We start from the raw sequence: 17,131 nt of genomic DNA, 5'->3' as shown, positions 1-17,131 counted from the left end.
ATATATTTCTTCTACTAAATCTCCAAGTACGTATGGTACTTTGAAAATGAATTAAAGAATAATCTCTTTCTTTCCCTCAGGAGTTGTACCGTATATTATGGCTGAACTCTTTTTCTTATAATATGCTCAAATAGTTCTAAAGTACAATATGTTCTAGAGAGCCCCAAGTCAACTTAAAAACTATGCAGTATCAAAATTAGCAAGAGAGCAAGTTAAATGCCCAGTATATGTGTGTGTACACAACTGTGTGAAAAGGTTGGTATCAATCCTGAGCTTTTTTGACTTTTTACTAAAAGCTCATTCTGAACATAGCCTGCAATAGAATACAAAAAATATGTAGAGTAGACTAATCTACTGATACTCTAGGGTAAAGGACTATAAGTGCTGAACACATGTTTATCTTGGAGGACTGAAACTTTGTAATGACCATCAGGGTTGCACAGATTTATTGACTTTTAGAGCTGAACAGTTACCAACATTTACCTAGTTTTTATGATTTATAATACATTATTTTATTGAATTCTAACTTCATCCTATGAAGTATCACTCTCCTTTCAATATAAAAAAAGACAAGTTTAGAGATAGGAATAATGAATAGTTATATGGTGTTTATAATGTGACATGTGTTGTTCTTTGCATTTATTAACTTACTTGATTTTCACAAAACTTTATAAGACAGGTTGTATGATTCATTTTACTGGTGAGGAAACTTGAAGCACAGAATGATATAAGAACCTGCCCAAGGTCAATAGAAAAGTTGAGATTTGTGCTAAGTGACTTACCTCAATAAGTGGTAAAACCATAAACTTGATTTAGGTTTTTCTTACACTAAATCTGACTCTAGCATCTAAACCAGTCCAGAGATATGTAAAGTGAGCCACATACATAATTTTAAATTTCCTAGTAGCTAAAATAAAAAAGTAAAAAGAAACAAGTAAAACTAATTTTAATAATACACATTGTTTCAATCAATATATCCAAAATAGTATCCCAAATATTAAGTCAACATGTAATAATCCAAAAGTATTAAAGAGATATTTTATATATTTTTTGTTACTAAGTCTCCAAAATCCAGTATGTATTTTGCATCACTTAAAGGGCATCTTAATTCAGACTAGCCACATTTATCAAGCCTATCAAGTCTTTGCATATAGGTAAGAATAAAAAGCTCGGAGAAGTGAATTCCCATACTCAGAGTTAATCAGGTGCATAAACGTCATGTTGGTAACCAGACTTGAAGAGAAAAATCAGTTGCCGAGACTTGAAGCCCGGTGAATCCTCTGCTGCCCTATTGTGTGAGTTATGGCTCTGAGGGACCTGCTGCATGGTTTCTATCAACAGCCAGTCTTTGGACCTAAATACCCAGAATCCACTGTACTACATTCCATCTTACACACCTTGAAGGCCAAACCAGCTGGTTTTACTCCAGTGGGATACATGTTAAACCCTATTTGTTTATTTACTGTTGCCAAGTTGCATGAAACAGAAAGAAAGAGCCAAAAAAAGTTCAAATCTCCATGGAACATAGGAGCCTGGAAACTCTTTTTTTCCTAGATTCATTTGCTGTTTAACTACAAATGAGCTGTGGAAAGCATATTGTCATAATGTGCTTCTGTTTGGGAAAAAGGCTGGAATCCTATGGACTTCAGAATGTGTGCTGTCTTAGAGATGTTTCCCTATTTCTTCACAGATGCTGTGGACTCTTAGAGGCTTATTACACTCTCCTCCTGTTGACTGTTTGGAAACCCAGAATAACTTCTGTATTTTTACCCTAAATTTATTCAAACCCTTCAAGTTGCCAGAGCCAGAATTGATCTAAAGACGCATATTAATAAGTAGAAGCTTAAACTAGTAATTTCTTTAATTCTGTCTTAATAACTGTATTACTATATTTCACAGGACTTGAATTTTAGAGGTAAGAGGGCCTTAAAAAGTCACCTGACAGTGGTTTTGGAACTTTGTTCCTTAAGGTAATAGCACAGGTTTTTTCAGATGAGATCATACTTGGAATTCACACATAAAACAGATAATGGTGGAGCTGCTAGGAGTGAAGTGGGATTGGGGCTGGGGCCGTACTCTGTTGGTGTTTTATTGTTTGATTTGGCAGCTGCCAAGGCAGCTCTGTGGAGCCTAGATGTCTAATTAACACAGTGAAAAACACTGCTTTAGTCCATACAAACCCCCTCCCCCATTTTTTTTTTCTCCTTGCCAGGCTGATGATAGCCACAGACTTAAAATTCTAAAATATTTGACTTCATGAAAAATGGTCCAGGTGTGAGTACTAGAGTGATAGAACAGTCAACGGAAAGAATTGTAATGAGAACGAACCAAGGTAGATCAGAATTATTGCCGGGTATGAGAGTAGAACAAGTTCAAACTTGGCTGGTAGTAGATTGATGGGGACACACACACACAGAGGGGGTGGCGGGGGGAGAGAGAGAGAGAGAAATCAGACAAAGCATTCAGTTTGGACAGGAAGGTAAGTTTCATTTTAGCAAATGAATGTAAAGTAACAGCCAGCCATTCACATGGCGTCATTTATAAGTGCTAGTCAGTCTTGAACTGGAGTGTGGAGAGTCAGAGCTAGCCATATGGAGTTGTCTGCTCAAAATGGAAGCCCTGGGGCCCTACCCTGAGTGAAGTAATATGGAGACAGGAATTTTCTAAGAAAGAGTATGGGCAGAAGAGAAGGCCAAAGTCTGAGTCTTGAAGAATGAATGAACATTAAGGCATCAGAAAAGCAAGAAAAAACAGTTAAGAAGATAGTAAAGGAGTAGCAGAGAGGTATGAGGAAAACAGTCCCACCATTCTCAGCCCCTCCCTGAGGCTTCCTTGACAAAACAACCAGCCTTTCTTCTTAAAGGCACTGTAACAGCCTTGTAATTGGACCAAGTATCTTTTTTTTTTTTTTTGCTTTTACAGCAAATAAAAGCATAAGTGAAAATTTATTTTATCCATACAATTATTCATTATAGTAAAGGATCTTTAAAATGACTATGGATTCTCTTAAATAGAATAACTTCATTCCTTCCTCCCTCCTTTTCTTCCTTCCTGCCTCCTTTTATTTTTTGAGTTCTGTCATTTGAGTACAATGAGATGTAGTCTCCCTTACCAGGCCCGAGGTAGGAGGGGAACCTCTTATTTGGAAGAGTGCTTCCATTCACATAAAAAAACATGAAAGCAACCATTTTATGCCAGTTTTATTTAGAAAAATAATACATATAAACAAATTGGCAACAGCCAACTTACAAAATCATGAAATGCTCCTACCTTGCTTTGATTTTATATTTTTATGGTAATGCTACTAATTTTGAATTTTATTTTGATTCTACTTGATTTTTACCAGGCTACCAAAGTAGATTATATTTCCTATGAAATCCTTTATTTTGTCATTTAAACCATTTGGGGTTTTTTTCTATGGACAGAGTCCTTGAGTCAGTCTTCAAATGTTTATTGAGTGCTCATTATGTTTTGTGCTTTTTCTTGGGTATTTTAGAATAATGCAAAACAAAAAAGACAAGTTTTCTGCTTTTAAGACTATTGCTATTAGATTGACATGATTAATTTAACGGATAATAAAGCAAAAGTTAACCTTCTTTTAAGCAGGACCAATCCTCAGTCACATGGTATAATTGTCTATATATTCTGGGGGCATTGACCACCCCAGAGCCCTCCCCACTTCTGGAAACATTATCCTTCATCCTTCTTCCTAGTCTCAATCTCAGGAGTCTAATCCCAATTTGGATTTCCACTTGGAAGTTCTTGTTTTTAGCTTAAGATGCAGCCTCATGTCGTGTGATCATTCAGTAGACTCAGCCAGAATACCTCTAGGCCTTTAAGACCCAGAAGAGAGGTACCATTCATGGTGGAATTGCAGCTATCACAAAAATATTGAAAGGTGTATAGAACAGAGGCATTTTGGTTTTGGGTGCTTCCTGCTGGCTTTTCTTAAATCATGTCGTCTATCAAGGAACCACTTCTGCCTTTTTTCAAGGCTGGCCCCACTTCTGGAAACCTGTTTGCCAAGGCCTTCCTTCACTTTGCTCATCCTCCATCAAAGAGGAATTCTTGTTTGAAGTTCCTGTCAGTGGAATAGATATGTTGGGTAGACCATTCCTACTCATTTATATTTTCCTTTTACACATTAAGAAAATGAGGCCCACATTAACTTGTAAGTGATTTGCCCAGTGACCTCTAGCCTGTTTGCAGTGCAGCCAGAAGTGGGATCCTTATCTCCTTGACTCCTCACTTACTGCTCTTTTCATTATATCACACAGCCTTTCTTAGCCATAAACTTGTCACTTAGCACTGACACTGAGGAAAGAAACACTTCACTGTGTGGTTTGCTGTTCATTGTTGTAATAATGATCAAATTAATATGATTTCTTGATAGCTATCATTACTATTGACCACTAACAATAATAAATGTAGGGATCACTGGACAAGTAATGCTTATTTCAATTATGAAAACAATAAGAATAATCTTGAAAATGAATATTCAAGAACATATGATGATTTTTCTTTTCACTTCGTGTGCTCCCAATTATAGACTGCATATTATAATAGTACACAATGACTCTGGGCCTCTCCTCTAATAAGATATTTATCTTTTCTCCCTGGGTAGAAACCTTTCTTTCCGCACTTAGATTTCAAACAGTCTTTTATAAACCTAGACCTCTAGCATATCTGGTACAATACTGTATAGTAACCTCAATTATCCTCCACTTTTGATTGTCTTTTTTTGTTTGTTTTTCTTCTGGCCATGCTGTGCATCATGCAGGATCTTAGTTCCCCAACCAGGGATTGAACCTGTGCCCCCTGCATTGGAATCACGGAGTCCTAACCACTGGACCACCAGGGAATTCCCCAATCCTCCATTTTAGAAAACATGGCTTCTTTAGAGGTTTAAGATAACAGATACTTTACACATACCTTTGTGTACGTATATCTGTCTATTTAATTATAATCTAAAAATTAATATTTAAACATCAATTTCTACCTCACACCTGTCAGAATGGCTATCGTCAAAAAGACCACAAATAACAAATATTGGCAAGGATGTGGAGAAAAGGGAGCCCTTTTGGTGGGAAAATAAATTGGTGCAGCCACTCTGGAGAACAGTATGGAGGTTCCTCAAAAAATTAAAAATAGAACTACCATATGATCCAGCAATTCCACTCCTGGGTATGTGTCCGAAGAAAATGAAAACACTAATTTGGAGACACATGCACCCCAGTGTTCATAGCAGCATCATTTACAATTGCCAAGATACAGAAGCAACTGCACTGTCCATCAATAGTTGAATGGATAAAGAAGATGTGGTATATATATACAGAATACTACTCAGCCATAAAAAAGAATGAAAATTTGCTATTTGCAACAACATGGATAGATCTGAAGGGTATTATGCCTAGTGAAATAAGTCAGAGAAAAGCAAATACTGTATGTTATCACTTATATGTAAAATCTAAAAAATAAAACAAACAAATGAATATAACAAAACAGAAAAAGACTCACAGATATAGAGAACAAACTAATGGTTACCAGTGGAGAGAGGGAAGGGCAGAGGGGCAAGATAGAGGTAGGGAATTAAGAGGTACAAACTACTATATATAAAATGAATAAGCTACAAGGATATATTGTATAGCATAGGGAATACAGCCAATATTTTATAATAACTTTAGATGGAGTATAATCTATAAAAATTTTGAATCACTAATGTTATATACGTGGAACTAGTATAATATTGTAAATCAACTCTACCTCAATTAAAAAAAAGTCAATTTCTAGGCTGGTTCAAAGGATATGAATATCTATTTGGCAACTGGTAAGAATTGCCTATTTTACTTATGGTAGAGCAGTGTTATCAATAAATGACAAGATGTTGGAAAGCACTGACATGTCCAGTATTATTTAAAAAATTGATTTTGAATAAATGATGGCAAATGTATGGGATGGAATATTATTTGGTTGTTAAAATATCCATTAAATACTTAAATGTTAAATGCTGGGAAAACAAAATGGTATGTGTGCTCTACCACAGTTTTGTTAAATTTATGTTGTGGAAGGTGGCCTGCAAAAGTGAGGATAGTGTAAAATGTGAGAGCACAAAGCTCTCAGACAATTTGAGAATTATCTCCTCAAGTGGTTGTTCATTATATTTCGGGTCACCTACCTTATTCACAGGGCTCCGCACTGATTGACTTCTGGCTCATTCCCAAAACCAAATGCTCAATGGTAAAGTCTTCCCTTTGTTGGGGATATTCAAAGGAGCATGTCACAGGCCAAATATGCTTTGAGTAATGGAAGCATCAATGAAATTAAGTACACATTTTTCTAAGAGAACTATTTTATAGAGGCCCAAACATTTGGATGATCAAGTTGATGTTTGAAAGGTGAATTTTATTGCTTCTTTGTACCTTTAGTCATACCTGGGCACTGAATTGATTTACTCTTCATAAAGGGAAAGTCATAGGGCCCAAGTGAAAGATCCAACATAACAGCAAGGCAGAATCATAGAGTGGCTACATGATCCATTTGCCATGGCTAAGGGTGAAAAGTGGGTGGAACCCTATTTGGGGCTCTTTATTTGAGAGTCATCTTTGGAAATGTAGAAGGACTTTGAGCTTCAGTTATCTTTTCTTCTCTTTTTAAATTTTTGTCTGATAAAGGCTTCTCATCTGAATGAAATGTAGGCTTTGACATCACCTATGGTAGCATCATCTAAGAACTACAGTGTGTTGACAACTGTCTTGTGAGTACTTCACAGTGGATGATTTTCAGTGGATGACATTTAGAGTAAACACGAACTGCTTTCAGATAGACAGAGTTCACACATTTGTGTGTAAAAAGAAAACTCCCAACCTGCAGTATTATTAAAAAGCAATTATATTAGCTTCAGTATCATACCTTTTTCAGCATATAGACTTGTTTATTCAATGCTGTGTTAATTCTTCAAGATTATTTAAGAAATAAATTCAGTGCACAAATAAACACGTATTTACTGAAACCTCTAACAGTATAGACAAGGTATGTTAGTACTTAACAATGATAAAAAGACACAATTTTTTTTTTTTTGTGGTATGCGGGCCTCCCTCTGCTGTGGCCTCTCCCGTTGCGGAGGACAGGCTCCGGACGCGCAGGCTCAGCGGCCATGGCTCACGGGCCCAGCCGCTTCGCGGCATGTGGGATCCTCCCAGACCGGGGCGCGAACCCGGTTCCCCTGCATCGGCAGGCGGACGCGCAACCGCTGCGCCACCAGGGAAGCCCAAAAAGACACAATTTTGATTTCAAGAAATTTAAGATAAAGGTGACGGGCAGGGATCGATGGGAAGGGGAGGGGTTGGTAGGACTGGTGGTACAAAAGGGACAATGAGTATCTAAATAACCATAAAACAAGACTATAAGAAATGCAATACTACAGGTATAAACAATGAGCTATGGACTCTGGAGTTTAGATGTCATTAACTCCTTTTGGGAAAGACTTCATGGAGGAGATGACGTTTATAAAGCAAATGAAATATAAGCATGGAGGCATGGCAAGGCATTTGATTTTGGTAATTCAGGTAGTTTGGTGTTGCTGGAGTAGGAATAAGAGAATGAGAAATAAACAGGAAACATCTTCTGTTTCAAAATGGTGGGTCATTTCTAAACTAAATTAAACAAGTCATTAAACGTGTCTACAATGCAAGATATTATAAACATTGTTTGCAATCATTCAGATCAACTAACTAGACTGTATCTTAAAATTTACTAAAATCATGTTCTATAATTATAATTTAGATGTTCAAGAAAATGTTAAAATCTTACAATGAATCTCAGACCTGTCCTGGGCAAAATCTGAAAGGTTGGTGGCACTGTACTGAGGACATTAAGGGCACACACAGGCCCAGTGAGAGGGTGCCATGATCCACTGTGTATCCTGGGCTGGGGTGACCCTTTGCTACATTAACTCTGTATCATATATTCATGCTAAAAAAGATTGAGCAGCAATTTCTATTTGCCAGGCATTGTGCTAGAAACTAGGAATACAACAGTGAATTAATGATTCAGTCCCTCTCCTCATAGAACTTACAGTCCTGAGATGGGGTTGAGGTTGGTTGAGTTACAGTAGACAGAGATTCAAATACAGGGTGGTATGTGCCTGATGGGAGATGTAAAGAATGCTGTGTGAGTGTACTGTAGCCTGCGTAGTTCAGAGAGGAAGGGTCAGGGAAGACGTCCTAAAGAAGTGCTGTCCAAGCCTAAGATTTTAGGAATAAGGCAGGTAAACTGGGAAAACTAGGCCAAGCAGAGGAAGGAACATGCACATGAAGAGAGCAGGGTAAGTGGGGGGAATGAGAGAGAGAGGAAAGGAACACACGTGCTTTCTGGGAAGGCAATAGCTTAGTGTGGCTGAAAGCTAGAGTGTGAAATTGGTTGAGGGTCATGGACATAGAAGAGACTGGAAAAGTAGGGGAGGAAATAAGGGTAGATTAACAGTGCTAAGGTTTGTTAAGGATTTCATAAAACTAAGAAATCTGCTAAAAAATTTTGAGCTGGTATGTAACAGGGTCAGATTAGTGTTTTAAGAAGTTCACCATGGTTGTCGTGTTTAGAAAAGATTGCAGAGGGTTAAGATGGGAGGTCAGAAGACAAGGCTAGGGTTCTGGTGTGGATCTCATCCACATCATGATGGTGGTCTGAACTTGGGAGGAAGCCTTGAGGATGGAGAGAAGTGGGTGGATCCTAGGCATAATTTGGAGGTGGGTTCCATAGGACTTAGAGATGGACTGGATGTGGAGTGTGAGGGAGCGGAAGGCACCACACACCCTCTCAAGTGTCTGTCTTGGCCACTGGGAAGATGGTGTCTATTAGCTGAGTCTCACCAGTAGTGCCATAAAGGACTGAGCACACAAAACTTCAAGGTTGTTTGTTCCTGGATCCTGCCAGGCTGACTTCAATTAGTGCGTGGGCTGTTTGCTGTGAGTGGGAGTGGCAGGGCTACGGTTTGTTTTTATTCTTCCTTCTTGAGACAATCCCTAATCATACTCATTCAGTACAGAAAATGAGCTGCCCCTGCTTCACTAAATTGAAATCCAAAAATGTACCAAATGACTAGACTACAGTTTTCACTGAGGAGTTCAAAGAGGAAATCAGCTCCTCATGCTGCCATATGAAAATGGGTAATTACAATATTTTTTAACACATTAGACCTTGTTATTTTCGAAATTAGGAAAACTATATGGGGCACATTTTTATCACTAGGAAGCCTTTTAGAGATTAGTGACAATTCTACAGATGAAAAAATTGTGGAGGTTAAATTATTGGCTCAAGGTCAATCACCTGGTAGTTGATTAATTTCTTTCTAAGTTGTACTGATGATGTCTTGAAAAGTGTTGATTAAACAAGTGAAAGTGTGCACATGTTGTCATAGGGCCCACAAAATTGTTTTATGTAGGTATTGCAATGCCCTGGTAATTTTTGTGGCAAAATGAAAGAGTTGTTCTGACAAATCATCTGAAAGAGAATATGGTACAGTTTCTGTTCTTGGTGCTCATGCCTGCTTCTAAAGTGTTTTGTTAAGTGATTTATGCACATTTATCTGGAGCATAATTATCTTGATTAATATTGAGACATATGGTATTTATAATCCCAATGTTTAACGAAGTGCTTCATGATTAGCCGTTTAAAAATAATTAACCCTCTTGTATATAAAATTTTGTAATTTCATTTCAGATTATCAAGAGCTAACTAATATTTTCAAAATTTTAATCACCCATATATAGTGGATTCAGTGGAAATAATGTGTGAGGGGGTATTGTAGCTCTGATACTACAAATCAATGAGAAATTAAACCACATTTTAGTGTTTTACAGCAGTCATATTTTTCTGGTCTGCCTTTTGCATTTAGATGTTTGGTGTATATTACTTAATCACAGAAGCGATTTAGAAAAATGAAGTTACTAAACATTAGAAAAAAACCTTAAATATGCTATTCTGCACACATATTTATTGATTTTGACTATTCTCACCTAAGAATAAAAATCCTGTCTGGGGTTCGTAAGTCAATATAAGGGCTTTCTCTACATTCCCCACGTAGGAAACAAACATTAAACACATTTTATGGTGCTTATATCTTTATGACTTCTAATGAGATGAGATATGTTAAGAGTATTTTTCCTAGTGGAATATGGACCAGATCTTCTATTTTCCTGAACAGAGAGAAGCAAATTCCTTGCATCTCCTTAAATGACCTGGGCAGTTGCTGCTAAGCTTTCATTATGTCACTTAGTAAAGACCCATGGTTCAGCACGTTAGGAATTACTAAAACAGATTCAATTATTTTCTTTCTTTTTTTCCTGTTTCTTTTCCTTGGGAGACTCAGGTACAGAAAAGGCTTGAGGAAACTTAGGGAAGCCAAATTTTCTTTTCTTCACAGATGTCTTTGAGTTTTAGCAATTTGTAAGCCTAGAATGATGAGGGGAAAACTATAATAAAGAAAACAGACTCAAAGAAAATGTCAAAATTAAAATATAGTGAACTGTTTAATAAGGGATTTATTTACATAACTTTCTAAAGATGTCTTCTTTATATATAAATACAAAATTGATGCTAGTAGGTTTTTTCCCCCGTTGTGTCTAGAAAATATCTCCAAATACCAATTATAATAACATCCAGCATGCCAAGTCTTTCACAGTCATTATTTCATGTATTCCTTACCCATCTATGAGGCAGGTACTATTATTTTCCCCATTTAACAGATAGGGAGACAGAAATTTACAAGAGATTAAGTGACCTGTCCAAGATCACATTTTAAGTGATGGAATCTGGTTATCTATCTAGATCTATTGGATTCCAGAGCTTGGGCTCTTAATCACTGTTGTGATACCATCAAAGAGGCTGATATGTATCTCTGGGAGAGAGATGGTTTGGTTCCTATGCAGAGAATTCTCCCTTCATTATGTGCTGCAGGCTATATAGCTACATCACTTTTCCTACACTCAAGGTTGGAAATGGCATTTGACAAGCTTCTGCAGAGTTTAGAAAGCCTAAGAGGGTGAAGGTGCATGTGATGTGTAGCTTCTGAGATTTCCTGGGCCGGGCTGGCTCCTTCACAGGTGGTACATTTGATAGTTTTTCAAAAAGCTGCCATTGCACTCTCAATGCTGAGACAAAATATGGATACAGCTCATTTTTTGAACTTCATCTGCACTCCTGCATTCTTGATTGAGCTTATTGGGTAAGAGACAGGAATAAACAATATACTATTGGATGGGTGAAAAGGGGAGGGTAGATGTGAGCGATCCTAGGAGAAAGGTCTGTGAGTAAAATTCCTTGAATTGATAATTTACCTGGTGCTTTAATCACTCCACTCCTTAAATACGCACTGAGGAGACTTGTGCTTCTAGGATGGAGTAGACATCTTTTTTCCTATTTCTCCCACTAAAAACAGCTAAAAATCCTGGATATTATTTATAAAACAAACATAAGATTCTGAAAGGTAGAAAGAAGGCAGCCTGGCTAGGGACCTCAGGACCAGAAGACACAGTGGTGAATTCTCTAGATTTTCTTTTTGCCTCATAGATCTCTGACTAGGTACTGGACAAGGTGGCAACCCAGAAATGCCAGTGTGCTTAGACATGGCCATGGGCCAGTGGAGAACACATGCGGAGTCTGAACTCCTACTCCCACCCAGTAGCCACAAGGAACCCCCCACCTGCAGGGTCAGAGGAGGGCACGTAGGGAACAGTAATGAGGTTCCCTCTGGACTTTTACCTCTGTCTGGCAGTGATAAGGCAGACGGAGTCCCAGAAGGAAAGAAGTAGATGTGGTTAAAAGAGTATTTGAAAAAATAATGGCTGAAAATTACCTAAATTTGGGAAAAAGACACAAACCTGTAGGTTCGAGCTGAGCAAATCCCAAACAGGATAAACCCAAAGATATTTATGCCAAGACATACCACAGATCACTTTCTGAAAACTAAGAACAGAGAAAAAATATCTTGCAAGCAGCCAGAGAGAAATGACAGGAAACGCACTGATTTTTGGCATTGGAGGAATAGGCTGGTTACCAGCGCTTCCCTTGTTGATTTCATCTATTAGTCTTCTATTTAACCAGATTCAACCAAGCTAACGTGTACAGAGCATTTACTAGTTATCTGCAAATTATGCTGGGCACCCAGGGGACATTTGCTAATCCCATTCTTCCTGTAATTGCTCCACAGCGGGTATTATCCCTCAGAACAAATCAAGGAATTTCAGAATTGGAAAAAACCTCAAAAAAAGGAAATAAAAGGGCAGAAATTTGTAATTCGGGATTTCTGGATGGGCTTCAGTTCTGTGAACTCCCTGAAATTAATCTAAAAAAATGCCAGCATGTATGTGCATTTTTCTAGGGAAAGGACCATAGCTTTCATCAGTCTCAAAGGAGCTGGTTGCCCCCAAAACATTAAGAGCCACCATTAAGAGTTTCTGCTCTTTTCAGGCAAAACTATATAATCCAACCTAGATAGAAAAGAGCTAAAAACAGAGAAGGTAGTCCCCGTCATATACATCAAAATTCCTGAAAGCCACCTCATAATTCTCTACTTTTAAGGAGAAAATAGGAAAATGGCAGTTTTCTAATTTCAAAGAATGTTTGCCTGCAGTCTTATTTTGAACATTTAAAAAATAGTACCTATAGGTGACTAAATAACCAATGCACCGTGATTTAAAATGTACTTTAGATTTCCCCTACCCCTGAAGCCATTTTATGAACTGTCATGTGCTACCTGAGCCTCCATTAAAAACAAAAACAGGCTTTCCTGTTTTTTAAAAAAATGTACTTTAGGTATGATTTCTCCCAATGCCAATCGAAAAGTTCAGACATACAAGGAAGCAGGAGCAGCCTCTCTACATCAGTAACAATAGGCTGGTATTTTATAAGAGACAGGACAATCTGTCCCACAATCTGCATTCCTTTTGCCATCTTTCAAAAAAAAAAACATGTAAAAAAGTTCTGTTATAAATCAGCTAAACTCCAATAAAAATTAAAACAAATTTCTATTGATTACACAATGTATAACAGCCAATTTATCAGAATAAAAAACTATTGGTGTTTTCTTTGGTGACAAAACAACTATAACAAAAACAGATCCCTGTGGTTTCTGTGTCTACAGTGTGGCTGTCCCTCACTCTTTGTACCCTCTACCAAATCCCTCATGCAATCCAGGTCTGCTCACACCTGGAGAAATGCACATTAAGGATTTTAGATTGCTGCTGCCTGTTTTCTGATCAAAATTAAGGCTCCCAATGTTACCTGGAGAGCTAGAGATTGAATAATGCATTATTTTAGGAAAAAATTTGACTACCTGCTTTCATTAAGACCCTATAGTAGTTTGATTTACTCATACAATTCTATGCTGGCTACATCTACACAATCAAAGGAATCACTGGAGACCCTTGTTAAACATAGAATTCCAGACACCAACCTACAATTACTACAGTGCAACCAGGAGAGGAACCTGAGAATCTAACAGTTTTTATCAAGTGCTTTGGGTGATCCTTGGGCTCAAACAAGTTAGAGCAATCTTCTTAAACTTGAATGTGCATATAAATTATCCTGGGTTCTTGAAACAAAAGCAGATTCTGATCCAATTTGTCTGGGTGGGACCTGAGATTCTGCAGATCTAACAAGTCCTAAGGTGATGCTGCTGGTGTGAGGACACCTTAAGTAGCAAGGCCTGGGAGATTACGCCTCATCTGGCTTGTGTGTAAATCAGTATAGGCCATTACATTTTCCTTCTGCTTCTGTGGATTCTCTACCAGAGGCCTCTCCCCTCCCATGATGCTGCCCATTTCTCACTGATTGTATCTCTACAAGCTAGTGTGATCAGTTAAGGTAAGGCATTCTACTCTTTTCCACTTACTTTATAAAAAGTTCACACAAAGATAAAAACAGTCTGAAATAAACACCACACAGTAACTTACATAATGGGTTTATATTTAATATAGTACTTCTCACCATGGAGACGTTAGCAGTTTATAAAGATTTTTTTGTTTTTGTTAAACATTAAATCTTTTCTCCATTTCAATGTCAATATAAAGTATTTTTTTACATTAAATCTTTTCTCCATTTCAATGTTAGATACATCGAATACATTTTCTAAACTTTATCCCCCACAAAGAGATGTTTTAATTTTTGACCAACTGTATTTAATATCTAGGTACAATATTAACTTGGGAGATAACAAAACAAAAATGCATTAAAAATATGGAGAAAAGACTCCTCAGTGATGCAGGAGGCAGTGATTATAACTAAACAGTGGCAATTTCCTAGGATTCTGGGCAAGAGTTTTCTTCTTATTGAGAATTCTGAAACTATGAAATATTACTTGTGCAAAGTTCAGCCATCTCACTTCTTTGACCTTCTTTCTAACTAGCAAATGCAAATTACAGACAGCATTTTTCAGTTCATTATTTGTTGTGAAGAAAACGTTTTGTTTTCCATTTAACATAATATATCAATTTGTTCCTATTTATAGGGAAATAACCAAGACTATGAAGCTACCCTATTTACTGTTTCTTGAGAACTTTCAGACACCAAAACTCAGTTCTGAACCTCAATAGCACAGAGGTTTTCAGGGCAAGGTTTGATTCAGGAGGCCCTTCAAAGTCACATCTGTCCATTTCTCTTTCGTGCATATACCCCCAAACAAGCACAAATGCCTGTAATGCTGAGAACCACACCTAACAAGAGAGCGATTGCATCTCCGGCTTCTACTGCTTCAACAACAGGCAGCACCAGAAGCAATGAAAAGACTAGGAACAATTGTGTTGAAACTGAGATCATGATGTTGAGATCTTGAGGTGACTGGTTCTTAAAGGCTGAAGGTTCCTAGAAATTAAAACATGGAAACAAAAAGGAACCATTAAAAATTCCTGCCTTTTCAAATGACAGTATAAATACATGACAAGTAACAGTTCATACAACCTTTTAAATCAGAGACTTTATAAATTATATTCAGACCCATCTCATTTTATGGCGGAAGAAACTGAGGGAAGTAAATGGTACTTAAAGATGGTCATTTGAGGCTAATAGCCCCTTCTCATGATAATTCCCCTACTCCAGCGATTTTTCCCCACTCTATAACGCCAACACCGTGTGAATCAACAGAACAGAAACTGAACAGTAGAACAAGAAAAGACAGAAGAGGCACAAGATACTAACTTGGAAACTATCCTAGTGAATGAAAATTATATTTTCTTAGGGTCTCTCCCATCCAGGAAATGCAAACAAATCTGGCAAAGTCAAACCACATATAACTCTGTGAAGTCGTGGGGGAAATAGTAAGACTTACCAAAGAAAGCGGTTTTTGTTTAATTCTATCAGTTCAGGATGCTGAGGCTAAGAGGTTCCACGTGACAGCGCCTATTATCAGAGGGGCGTAGCAGGATTTAAAAAATCGCACATTATTAATTATTATTATTTTAAAGCGGCAGCTAGAGTCAGTGCAGAGCCGGGAGGTTGTACGTAAGGGAGAAGAATGGGTAATAACTAACGACAACAGTTTGTTCAAGCAGGGGAACTAGATTTAAAAGTTTGTCAGTTAGCCTGTAAAGGAAAAGCTAAAAAAAAAAACCCCAAAACCAAAAAAACAAGTTCGTTCGAGGACTTGATAGTAGGACTTTAAAAAGAATCCCTGCTTTGGCTCGGCAACGTGCAAATCTGCTCCCTGTTTTACAAATACCCTGGGCAATCTAAGTAGCCTTCGGGGACAAGTTCGTACATTACCTTCCAGGAAGCAGCCATTACAGGAATGGCGAGCAGGGCGGAGTCTCTAAACTACACTTCCCACAATCCCCGGTGACGACAACTCCCAGGATGCACCGGCGCGCTCCTCTGTAACTGGTTGCGGGAAGATGGTCAACCTCTACCGGAGACTCTGAGGAGCGAGCTCCCGGGGCTTCTTCACGTGGCCAAAGCTGTCACTGGTGAAGTAGTTTAGTGTAGTTGTACGGAAGCTGACACACACACAAAAAGGTAAAAAAAATGACAGCAAGTGTTTTTTTTCACCCTGTTCAAGGTTTCAAGACACAAGAAGTTATGTCCTTTTCTTTGACTGAAATGCAGACACAGCAGCCGGAAGAAATCACCCGAGCAGAGCCATCTGTTTCAGATGCATTTAAACTAGCGGCTTCTAACATTTTTGAAGGAGGGAATCCCCTGATACCATCTTCCAAATGTGCCTTATGACATTTGTTAACTCTTAAGCAGTGGGGGAAAACATGTTTAATAAGACGTTTTGGAAAATGTCAAAAACATCTGTAGGGAAAAACAGGCAGTTTGAGGAAAAACAGGTTAAACACTATAAGAAGGTCTCTGATTCAGGTTCTAGAGTTCTGTTTCCCTATTTCAGGAGTGCAGTGTATGGTACGCTTTAGAGATTTCTTCTCGTTCGTGTTTATGATACCCACCCTATATATCCCCAAATATTTATGGAAAGTTGTAAATTACTACTTTTAAGTCATAAGGATAAATTATTTGCATATGTAAGTCTTAGCCCTTTTTGAAAGGCTTTATTGAAGTCTAATTTAATCTATGAAGTCCTTACTGAACCTTTCTAATTACCCAGCCTTCTGAACTCTCATTTACTGACTAGAGGACTTATTTGGTACCCTGGAAATTATCAGTTATTAATGATGTGGTTAGGGGTGAAGTCACTTGCCCTGTCTGAAAGCCCGCCTAGGACTCTCAGACACAGGAGGTATATTTCAGTTCAGTGCCCATAATTGGCATGTAATTTTTATTGTTGTTCATCTTTTTTCTTACACTTTACTAATCTCTCTGGACTGACAGCAAAGCTTTATATTCCTAGCTTCTAATACACACACAGCAGGTGCTCAGAGATGTTGGCTAATAACAATTATTTGAACAAATAAATGTGCCAACAGGATTTCTTGAGAGACAAAGCAGTGCCAAATAAACCAAAGCAAGGTGTCTTGCAAATTGGAAGTCTATGGAAAATTACACAGTAATGTCAACATTGCTTCTCTAAACTTGATTATTTTAACAAGTTCTGTCTTTGATTCATTTGCCTTGAGCTACTTCTGGTTTTGTACGTTTCTAATCAGTTATATTTGAAATAGCAGCTTTTTAAAAATACTCTTTT

General features: G+C 37.8%; 1 protein-coding gene across 1 annotated transcript; it reads right to left on the bottom strand.

Annotated features, from left to right (window-relative positions):
- Positions 1 to 13,959: 13,959 nt before the first annotated feature.
- On the bottom strand, positions 13,960 to 15,799 carry SMIM30 (small integral membrane protein 30). Its single transcript, XM_024129986.3, has 3 exons — positions 15,754 to 15,799; positions 15,320 to 15,390; positions 13,960 to 14,856 (listed from the first exon to the last, which is right to left on the bottom strand). Exon 3 carries the CDS (start codon positions 14,809 to 14,811, stop codon positions 14,635 to 14,637), a length of 177 nt encoding a protein of 58 aa, XP_023985754.1. The 5' UTR covers positions 14,812 to 14,856; positions 15,320 to 15,390; positions 15,754 to 15,799; the 3' UTR covers positions 13,960 to 14,634.
- Positions 15,800 to 17,131: the final 1,332 nt, after the last annotated feature.

Source organism: Physeter macrocephalus, chromosome 5 (assembly GCF_002837175.3).
Source record: "Physeter macrocephalus isolate SW-GA chromosome 5, ASM283717v5, whole genome shotgun sequence".
In the NCBI taxonomy this organism is placed as follows: domain Eukaryota; kingdom Metazoa; phylum Chordata; class Mammalia; order Artiodactyla; family Physeteridae; genus Physeter; species Physeter macrocephalus.
The sequence above is the reverse complement of the archived record's forward strand: the minus strand, read 5'-3'. Positions and strand labels throughout refer to the sequence as shown.

Bases quoted from the DNA above. Each gene is read 5' to 3' on its own strand.
- SMIM30 (XM_024129986.3), bottom strand. From the start codon at position 14,811: ATGATCTCAGTTTCAACACAATTGTTCCTAGTCTTTTCATTGCTTCTG.